At 35.1% G+C, this 11,585-nt stretch overlaps 1 protein-coding gene across 1 annotated transcript; it reads left to right on the top strand.

Moving 5' to 3' along the window:
* Positions 1-205: 205 nt before the first annotated feature.
* LOC105778464 (probable methyltransferase PMT24) lies at positions 206-5,311 on the top strand. Its single transcript, XM_012602175.2, has 8 exons — positions 206-1,891; positions 1,980-2,129; positions 2,496-2,766; positions 2,895-3,005; positions 3,086-3,263; positions 3,744-4,013; positions 4,300-4,494; positions 4,825-5,311. The coding sequence occupies exons 1-8, from the start codon at positions 248-250 to the stop codon at positions 5,051-5,053; spliced, it is 3,048 nt and encodes a 1,015-aa protein (XP_012457629.1). The 5' UTR covers positions 206-247; the 3' UTR covers positions 5,054-5,311.
* The last annotated feature ends 6,274 nt before the right edge of the window (positions 5,312-11,585 follow it).

The following is an 11,585-nucleotide window of genomic DNA, read 5'->3' on the forward strand; positions in this document are numbered from 1 at the left end:
TTGCGACTAAAGTTTTAGTTTGTCGGTGAAAGTGGAGTTTTATTCAGATTCAAGTTTTGTTATTTGTAATTGGGTCATGTAGATTTTTAGTCTCATTATATATGAATTTTATCTTATTTTTTCAGTGATTTGATTGTTCATATATATATATATATAATAGTGAGTAGTTTTGATTTAGTTTTTGTTTTTGTTGTTCCAGGAGTGAAAATTTTGAAGAATTGATTGGTAAAAGAAGGCAATAGTGATAATGGCATTAGGAAAATATGGTAGAGTAGATTACAATAATAATGCTAATGGTAGAAGGTCATCATCTTCGAGTTATGGTTCCACCGTCACCATTGTGGTTTTCGTGGGATTATGTTTAGTTGGGATTTGGATGATGACTTCATCCTCGGTTATCCCCGACCAAAACGTGGACGATGTGGCCCATGAAAAGAAAACCGATCTCGACGATCAGGTTACACCAGTAATCAGCAATAGCAATGACAGCAATAACATTGTGCAATTCGAAGATAACCCCGGGGTTTTACCTGAGGATGCTAGGAAAGGTGACTCCAATAGTCTAGCGAAAGATGATGGCAATGCCACTGGAAACTTAAATACGCAAGAAAACAAGGAGAACACTGAAGAGATTAAGTTGGATGAGTCTAAGAAGCAGTTGGATTCTGAAGGTGGACGGATAGACAACATTAGCGGTGAGAATTTACCCGAGGATGTGAGGAAAGTGGGCTCGAATGCGAGTCTGGCTAAAGATGACGTAACTGCCAGCTTAAATACACAAGAAAACAAAGAGAATAGTGAAGAGAGTAAGTTGGATGAGTCTAAGGAGGATAAGAAGCAGTTGGATTCTGAAGGTGGACAGACAAGCAGTAGTCGTGAGAATTTACCCGAGCGTGCCTCGAAAGGGGACTCGAATTTGAGTCCGGATAAAGATGATGGCAATTTAAATACGCAAGAAAACAAGAAAACTGAAGAGAGCAAGTTGGATGAGTCTAAAAAGGATACGAAGCAGTTGGATTCTGAAAGTAGAGAGAGAAACAACAATGGTGAGAATTTGGGTGGATTAGGGGGTTCTGAAGAGAACTCTGATGACAAAAAGTCTAATTTGGGAGAGAGCAATAAGAAAGTTGTCTCCAATAAGAATGACGAGAAATCTGATTCTGGTGGTGGTGAAAGGAGACCGGATAAAAATTCCTCTGAAACTAATGATGGTCAAATAAATGGGAAGGTTGATGAAAATCACAATAAGGAGTCTAACAAAATCTATGGTGACAAAAAGGATCTTGAAGGTGGTAAGAATTTGGGTGGACTAGGGAGTTCTGAAGAGAATCTTGATGACAAAACGTCCGATCCAAGAGAGAGCAACAAGAAAGCTGTCTCTATTGACAAGAATGGCGAGAAATATGATTCTGGTGTCGGTGAAAAGAGACCAGATGAAAAATCCTCTGAAACTTATGGAGGTAAGGTGGATGGTCAGGTAGAGGGGAAGTTTGATCAAAATGATAAAAAAAAGTCGAATAAAAGCTCTGGCGAGGCAAAAGATAATCCTCAAGTGGAAAGCCAAAACGTAAATGAAGCTTTCCCCTCTGCTTCTGAACTTTTGAGTGAGAGAATTACTAGGAATGGATCATTCTCTACTCAGGCGGCGGTATCAAAGAATGAAAAGAAGGATCGGTTACCATCCAATAAATACAATTGGAAGCTTTGCAATTCTACTGCTGGGCCTGATTTTATCCCTTGCCTTGACAATTGGGAAGCAATCAAGCATCTCCGAACTAATAAACATTATGAGCATCGAGAGAGGCACTGTCCGGAAGAACCACCTACCTGCCTTGTTCCTCTTCCTGAAGGATATAAACGCCCTATTAAGTGGCCGAAAAGCAGAGAGAGGGTACTTCACATATGCTGGTTCATTTTTTTTTTCACTTCAATTTCATGTTTAATGAGATGAACTAACGAAGGTTTTCCTGCTGCTATAGATTTGGTACTCTAATGTTCCCCATGCTCAGCTGGCACAAATTAAAGGTCATCAGAATTGGGTGAAAGTTACTGGAGAATACCTCACATTTCCTGGTGGTGGAACCCAGTTCAAGCACGGTGCTCTTCACTATATTGACTTCATAGAAGAGGTGAGTGCTCAAAATTAATCTATTGTCTTCAAACTTCATTATATCATTGATTACCGTGTCTCATCCCCTTCCGTGTGGCCTCTACTTGTTGAACAAGTTTTTAATTGTTTGTAAACGTTTTAGATTTGATGTTCATAAACCTGTTAATTTATTTTCACGAATGCTCGCGAAAAAAGCCATGTATGTTTGTTTAGGCTTGGCTCATTTACACGAATCTATCTATAAATATTTGATATGATTTTAAATAGAATGCTTGTTTACCATCCATGGTGTTCCATTTCGCATTAAAACAATGATGGCATTAAGGTTCCTCTTCTCCAATGAGTTCTTTCAACTTCCCCTTAATGTTGGATTATTATTCTGTAGTCTATGCCTGATATAGCATGGGGAAAACGCTCTCGTGTGATATTGGATGTTGGATGTGGGGTTGCTAGCTTTGGAGGTTTTCTTTTTGACAGAAATGTGCTCGCCATGTCATTGGCACCTAAAGATGAACATGAAGCTCAAGTACAGTTTGCATTAGAAAGGGGAATTCCTGCGGTGTCCGCTGTGATGGGTACTAAGAAACTTCCCTACCCTGGCAGAGTATTTGATATTGTTCATTGTGCACGATGTAGAGTTCCATGGCACATAGAAGGTATATAAATAGCCTCATTTTATAAAATTTTAGTTAAGAACCATCTTGGATTCATAATAATAAGTCATTAGAAGTGCATTTTATGAAATTTCTATGCTTGAATATTAATCTATTTTAGCAATATGTAGGTGGTAAACTCCTCTTGGAGCTTAACCGTTTACTACGACCTGGTGGTTTCTTTGTGTGGTCCGCCTTTCCAGTTTATCAGAAAATTCCTGAAGATGTTGAAATTTGGAAAGGTATAATCCTATTATCTATGGGTATTTTGTTAGGAGTCTAGTGTTTAACAGCTGCTGCAATATGTTTGGATTTTCTGCAGCAATGGTTGAACTAACAAAAGCTATGTGCTGGGAACTTGTTAATAAAACTAGTAAGGATGCAATAAATAGGGTAGCTGTGGCAATATTTAAGAAGCCTACTTCTAATGACTGCTACAATGGAAGGTTAAAACAAGAGCCTCCACTCTGCCCCGAGAATGATGATCCGAATGCAGCCTGGTAAAATTTATTGTTAGCTCCACTGTAAAACTATTTTCTGGTTGAAAACGAATTTAACACTTCCTGTTAAGATGACACGAGAATATCCATCGATTGGTTTAACAAAATGCTAAATATCATTTTTTTAGTTAGCTATTGAATATCCTGTTTTTTTTTTCTACTTTCTTTTTCTCATTTGGACCAAATAGTATATAATTTACTTGTAAAACCAAAAGCATATCTCGTGTCCTTAAGAATATCATTGATCTTTTCATTATTACTTCAGAATAAAGCCTTCTGCGCACTTACTACGAGTGAAATTAATGAATAATTAGTTATTTGATAATATAATTAAAAAGTAAATTATTGATATAGCTTTATGAGTACATATAATGTTGTGTGGCTTTTTTTATGTACCTCAAGAGCCTTGTTGTTAATAGATATGAATGTCTTGCAATATAGCTATCAAACCAGCCATTTGAAATTTATTCTTATTTATAGGAATGTGTCACTGAAAACATGCATGCACAAAATACCTGTAGATGCTTCAGAACGTGGGTCTAAGTGGCCCGAGAAATGGCCAGCAAGGTTGGAAAAGTCACCTTATTGGTTATTAAGTTCCCATGTTGGAGTTTATGGAAAAGCAGCGCCAGAGGATTTTGTTGCAGACTATGAACATTGGAAACGAGGGATCAAGTCTTACTTGAATGGGATGGGAATCAACTGGTCATCTATTAGAAATGTCATGGACATGAAAGCTGTTTATGGAGGGTAAGTAAGTAATTTTCGTTTTCTATGAAGTAGGAAGGAATTCTTGTTTTTTTATTACCACTCCTATTGGTCCAGTGGTAAAAAGTAGGGTGCTCAAGCTCAATTTTAAGCTTTATGAGTGAAGAAAATAGGCATTCTTCTTGTTTAAGGTCCAAGCTCAACTCCAAAATGATATTGGATAGAAATGATTACCAGATATTGAAATTCTTAGAGAAAAAAAGTTATTTTTTAATTGTTTTATTGTTTCATCTTCTTTTCCTTGATTCTGACAATGCCATGCTTATAGATTTGCTGCGGCTCTCAAAGGTTTGAATTTGTGGGTCATGAACGTGATCCCAATTCGCTCTCCAGATACGCTTCCTATAATATATGAGAGAGGTTTATTCGGTATGTATCATGATTGGTGTGAATCATTTAGCACCTACCCGAGGTCCTATGATCTTCTGCATGCCGACCATCTATTCTCCAAGGTTAAAAAGAGGTTTGTATAAATGTTTCCCTTTTCCTAAATCCACTATTCACACACTCCTCCGCGGGTAACTTGTCTTGCCTTTCACTAGGTAAAATTACAGATATTGCTCTCGTTCTCTGAGATTATGTTGATGACTCCTAGCAAAAGTTCTTAGATTGAAATAATAATTAGTGTTTAGGTTTAATGTTTAGCAATTGAGTTCTTAGGTTAAAATAACAATTAGAGTTTAGAGTTTTGTACTTGTTCCTAAAGTAATACGACTTAAAAAGGGCTTTTCCTACAATATGTCATTACTTATCTTGCTTTGGCCTTACATTTCGATGGTTTATGGGGTTTTAGGTGCAAATTAGTATCTGTGGTGGCAGAGGTTGATCGAATACTAAGGCCTGGAGGGAAGCTTATTGTTCGGGACAATGTTGATACCATTAATGAGCTAGAGGACATGGTAATGTCTATGGAGTGGGAAGTTCTCAAGACTTACTCCAAGAACAAGGAGGGCTTGTTGTGTGTCCAGAAATCCATGTGGCGACCTAAAGAGGTGCAGACGGTCACCTTTGCCATTTCTTAGCCATGCTTTCCTTTCATCAAGTTCATATTTAGTTCATTGATGATTGTCGAATGCAATACGAAAAAGTATTCTTTTCTTTTTTTTTTTGGAGGGGTTTCAGTTACTAGCTGAAAGTCATGGTGATTATATCTCCATTTTAACTCTTATAGGCTTGTATGATGTTAAGTAGGCGTCTTGGAAAGTATTATTGGAGCAATTATTATACCTATGGGATTTTAAGTTGTAACATGATGAAATGCAAAAGGTGAAAGGACTTTTTTTGAAGGTAAGATTCCTCTATTGAAAGTAGTAGATAATGTACAATAGACAAAATGATTCATTAATGGTTCATAAAATCATCAAAAGATTTGTTCACTGTTAATTATAATATGTTTATGTGAAATAGTTGCAAAGTAACAAGCAAAGAATGAGCATAAGTGATTACAAAAGTAGACATTTTTGCAAGCATTTCTAAAACACAATAAAACAAGGAACACAAAGTTTGTTTACGCAGTTCGATTTCCTTATGTCTGTGGAACCTAGCTTAGTGAGAGAAACCATTATTTTTAACAATTACAACCAGTGAACATAATTCTAACACACCCTTGTTTAGAATCCTCACTCTTGTACCTTAAAGACTAGATCTCTCACCACTAAATTCTTCCCCAGATAACTTAGTTTGTAAAACCACAACACAAATGTTTTACAATCAAATGCACTTATACAAATAATGTTCCTCACTTGAACAAATTAAGTGTTTTAAATAATCAGTATAATAACCTATACGAGTCTCTTAATTATATAGAGATTTTAAGACTTGCTAAGATAGTAAAGATCAATCATGATCCCTTCTAAACAACAACTAAAATAGCTTAATACAATATAATATCAACAACCAATGTAAACAAGGATTGTTGGTAGCTAAGTTTTCAACGTTTCAATCTTATCAAATTTCCTTGATCGAAAGATTTGATATACTCAACTCGATCCAATCTAATTCTCTAAATAAGTGTCTCTAAGTGATATGTGTTAGACCTAATGCCCTAAGTGTGATCTTTTCATCTAAGTACACTTATAATTTTCTCGAACAGATTGGTTAATAAATCAAATTCATTGATTACATTAATACACTTTGTATAATTGTCCTCATATGAGTTTTGCACGCAAAGCAAAATGGAAGCAAATGTTGCTCATTGGTTGTCTAATGTTTAACTAATAATAAGCGTTATTACGTGGTCGGATCATAATACAAAAAGATAGTTTATATCAATAGAAAAACTTAAACATGTCCTTAGTCTAATCGAAAATGAGAAAATCGTTTGAAAGACTAAAATGTCGTCTATCAAGTCCAATTGTGGATGCTTTGTCTTGGGCGTCAGAGTGAATGACTCCTAGAAGATAGAGACATAAATGTGGCTGATTGAACTAACAATACATCAGACTAGATCCAAGAATAGTTTCTAAATTCGTTTATGGGTTTATTCACTTGTGACGTTCATAGTGTGACATAATGATCTGCCACAATTCGTTGTGGCAAATTAGAGTCTTTTCAGCACTTAATGAGCTTGTTTTCAAGTCATTTTAGATTATCTTGTTACGTTTTCCATTTCTAGTAGTTTATATTTAATTTTAGTAAAATAAGTATTTTTACACATATTTTGGTGATGTAATGACCTAATAGGCCAATACAGGCCTAGGGAAGGACTAAGAAGTCGATTTAGTGTGCAAGGCACTTTTTCAAGCCAAGAACACCAGGGACAACACCAGCGTCATGAAACTGCACTTCGAAACCAAGAAGTCCCCTGCGAAGTTCAATGTCATGACACCGATCCTGTGGTGTCGCGACACCGGAACAACGAAATGCAAAAAATGAGTTAAAGGTGTTTTCGTTTGCACAACACATTTTATTCAGCCTTATGGATTGTAATTGACCTAGTTAGGGTAGAAAACATTACTATATATATTCATACTTAGGCTAAGTTAAGGAGGCCATTTAGAGAGTTGTTTTTTAAAGTAGATTTTTAGGATTTAATTTTAGTTTTAGTTATTTTCAACTTAGTTTTTTATTTAAAAATAACAAATTTTCCTCTTGTTCTAACTTGGATTCAATTTAGATTCGAGCTTTCATTTATTAAGTTCTTTATAAATTTCTTTTGGTTTTTTATTGTGGAGTGCATAGTTTGTATTACATTGAGCCTAAAGGACCAACCTTAAAACACTACATTATCCCTAGTTCCTGAATTTGAGCCTTATAGTGCATTTCTTAATGAGCATCTATGTTTCAAACCTTGGGCCAGAATTGAGTTCAGAACTCAACCCTTCATAGTCCTTGAACTTTTAATGCACTATTGAATGGATGTTAGGCTATGGACATCGAGGGTTAGGTAGGAACATTATGGAGGTTTCTTACAAAAGTGTACTCAAGTGATTAGTGAAGAGGGATTAAAGTAGCTTGTAATTGATTCTTGTTAGAAATTGTGCATGAAAAAAAAAAAGAAAATGTGAAAGAAAGAAAAGTAAGGATTAAAAGAATTATGAGATAAAAGAACAAACAAAATAAAAAAGATGCTCGAAATAAGAAAAAGAAAAGAGCATAAAATAGTTTCAAAATCATAGTGCTAAAAAACGAGCTAATATCAACCACCCTTTTCCACATTGTTGGAGAAATAAGGAAGGTGAGAGAAGGAGAAATAAGACTGTGAGATGAAATGATCACATTTGGGGGAAATTGGGAACAATGTCGTGTGCTATACTATTCATAGTGCTTGAATCATTTTGAGATGACCTTTTTTTGAATCCGTACCAACCTCAGCCTCAGAATGTTACAAGCCTAAAAGACCTTTGGGACCCGAATAAGTCACCAACACATTAATTTGTATATAGCTTGCATTTGTTAGAATGAACATGAACAATTCTTTTTAAATATCCATGAGCGATTTGTATAATTTATTTTGACGGATAACATTTGTACATATGTTCATTTATATTACCTATACCTTTATTGACACTTTAACTTTTGAACTAATAATATTTACATTAAGAATAATTAAATTAACTAGATATCATTCTTAAGTTGTACGTGAAGCAATTCTCGTACAAGTTTGATGTTGTACTGTTATGTAACCTAATTGCCTAAATTTAGTCTAAGAGTTGTCGTTTTGCATATTTGGTGTGTTTTCTTGAGGACAAGCAAAGACTTAAGTGTGGGGGAGTTATCTGCCACAAATTGATGTGGCAACTTAGGCTTTTTTGATGTATTTAAGGAACTTTTTCTTGAGCAAAATAACTTATTTAGCGTAGTTTTGTTGTTATTTTCATATTAGTGAAAATTTCTCATTTTTGTCTATTTTGTGATCCAATTTGGCCGATAGTGCCATTGGGAGGCCTAACGTGTGTTTGAGTGATCTAGAGAAGTGTCAGAGGTCGAAAATGAGCAAAAATGACACCTAGGGCAAGGGTATTACGATATCCTACCCTTGGAATTGCGATACCTCCGATAGTATAGAAGAATGAAGACCTAATTCAGTGGTATCACAATATCCTTTTTGGATATTGTGATATCAACCCTCCAAGGAGAACCTCAAGTTTTAGTACTACCCGAGATATCGTGATATCCTTTTTGGGGTATCGCAATATCACCTTCGTCAGGGGACAAACTTGGGAAAAAGGTTTAGTATTTGTCTAGCTAGCCCACCAATCACACAAGGCTCGTATATGAGAATTTTTGGCAACGAAAAGTCATCAGAATACACTTCAAAATAGCCAAAAATTGTTGAGGAGGAGAGACACACACATTAGCTTAGTTTTAGGTTTAGTTTTCTCTAGGTTTTCTTTAGTTTTCCTCTGCACTTTTCTAGGGTTTTTATTTTTCTCTTCTTCTAACTTAAATTAATTTTTCTTTTGCATTTACTTCTTGTTCTTGTTACTCTTAGTGTTAATTAAGTTATTTATTACTGTAGCTAAGGTTTATTTATATTTCCAGCTCCTATACTTTTCTTTCAAAACTCATTAAGCTTTAGTTTAATGTATTTCATTTATTTTACTTTAAATCTATTAAATCTTGTTCCTTTTATGTTTCCTGCTTTAGATTTCCTTGTTAAATTCTTTTGGTTCCATGCTATTTAAGTTTTCTTGTATAAAAACCTCAACTTTCGCATTTTTCTTAAGATTTACTTTCATGGTTGCCTTGTTTTCTATTTTTATGTTTACTTTCTTCACTTTGAGCATGTGTAGCTAAATCTTTAAGGAGGTTGGTTGAAGGAGATGTGGGTAAACTAAAAATTTTAGAAAAAGGACTAAATCATAATAAATTGGACTAAATCGAATAGAACTAAGAACTTAAGTAGTGACGCCCTTAAGAGAATATCAAGATAAAGTGAGACCAGAAGGTAATGTTGTCGCACACCCGTTCATTAGTCTCAGATTAACTGGTGAGATCTGAAGATAAACCAGACCTAATTCGTTTAAGTTGGTAAAATTGAAATCGAAAGATAGAATGGAGCCATTTGGTAATTTACGCGATTTATGTCCGTAGTTTGAGGTTCGATGAACCACATTAAATTTAACAAACCCTCATTAGTTAATTATTACATAGTCTCTTTAGTTTTACATTCATTGCAATTTAGTCTCTGGGATAGCACATTTAATTTTCTTGCAAATTCTTCTTGTTATGAATTGACATACTATAAAATCATATTAGTAGCCAATTAGACTCTATTGTGTATGCTAGTTATTGCTTAATCGCCTCTTATTTTGGGTTTAACCCCTTAGAATACTTTGTGTTCTATCGGAACTATAAATATTACAACTGGCACTGTATGCTTACAGTAAAATCAGACTTTAAAAATTGTTATATAAATTTTTTTATTTTAATGCACATGCACCGATCTAGTCATTCTCCATCTTCATTTGAATGTTCCTTTGATGGGGTACATCCTCGGTTGACTCGTGGTGTGGGATTTCTCTAAAATGTTTGAGAAATATGGCATCTCCTCCACACTTTCCTCACTAAAGCCAGAGATCTCCTCAATAATGCTCAACTCTTCACTTAATTCTCTGACCTCTACCTATTTTTGAAAATCAATCTTCGTGTCTTCATGTTCAATAATGGTATAGGGGGCCTCTTTTTCCAGTTCAACATTGTTTGGTTCGACACACTTGTCTACCGGAGCTTGCTCCCTAACTCGACGTTTAATGGCCTCTAACACAAGGTTTAGCTAATTTCGTATGGCTTGCATATTTTCTTGGCACTTAGACATGCCATCCTCAAATGCACTACTCCAAGTAGTTTGGTAGTGACTTTAATTAGGCTTTTCCCAATACGCACCCCCATCCTTGTATGAATATGAGGAATATGGGTCGTACAAGTCGTATGTTAGATGACTACTTTCCCATATTTGGTTGTCGCTATCTACCAGACATGCATAAGTATATGAATCATAAAAAGGATCATTTACTTGCCTTCCATAGGAGCTATAAGCATCCAGCTAGGCGTTGAAGTATTATCCGCATCAAACACGAACGAACCTTTGGGCCACCTATAATCGTCATTAGACATGACTATTAATCTACAATCAACAAAACAAAATTAAGAAAAACATTAAAATAAAAAATGTCGTATCTATAGACCTAGATTTTGCTAATTATTTCCCTATAATTAAAAATCTTGCACAGACACCCCGACAATGGCACCAACAACTTTGACCACTGATAACTCTTGAAAAGAGTTATAATTCATGCCTTTATACCTAGCTAATTTCCTATACCTAATTAAATTTAGTTACATTTTAGGACATTTCATTCGTAATTTTCATTGCATTACATTAAGAAGATTGGGCTATGTTTAAATGTTATTATATGTTACTTTTACTTATTTGAGGGAAGGATTTGTTTGGTAGTAATTGGCAGGTGCAGGATATGGAGAAAGAAATAAAGGAATGAAGGTTTTTCATGGCAAAAGGTTGGACAGTTTGCCAACACGAATGCCATGACAATTCCAGGAAGACCTAGTCAACACTCAACGTATAACCAACTCTACTTGTATAAGAAAAATCTACCTAAAAATAGGGAAGAAAATGATGGGTTGATTGGATTTACCCTAGGGAAAAAGCTTATAAAAAGCCAAAGGAGGAAACCTAAAGGAGAAAATGAAAAAGAGAACAATAAGGAGGATACCCTAAAAGGGGCGAACACAAAAAAGGAGAAGTCTTTAGGCAAAAATAAAGGGTAGTGGCTGAGCAGTGAAATGGAAAGGGAAAGACGAAGGCAGTCCCTCTTAGCCACCACATGACACTGTGTTGCTGGAGTGTGGGTTGGATAAGCGAAAGCTATCCTCCTGAAGTTCTTCCTTTATTTCTTGATTGTTCTTCGTGATTTGATTTGTTAAAATGAAGCTGAATGATATTTTGATTTTGAATTTTAATTGCTGACCCGTGAGCTAAATCTCATAGGGTTGAGATTACATGATGAAACATTTATTTTCTTTAATGGTTGAAGCACAGATCTAAATTAATTTACTGTTTCATTTAATTGTTTTTATTTCTAAATTGTATGC

Source organism: Gossypium raimondii, chromosome 10 (assembly GCF_025698545.1).
Source record: "Gossypium raimondii isolate GPD5lz chromosome 10, ASM2569854v1, whole genome shotgun sequence".
In the NCBI taxonomy this organism is placed as follows: Eukaryota; Viridiplantae; Streptophyta; class Magnoliopsida; order Malvales; family Malvaceae; genus Gossypium; species Gossypium raimondii.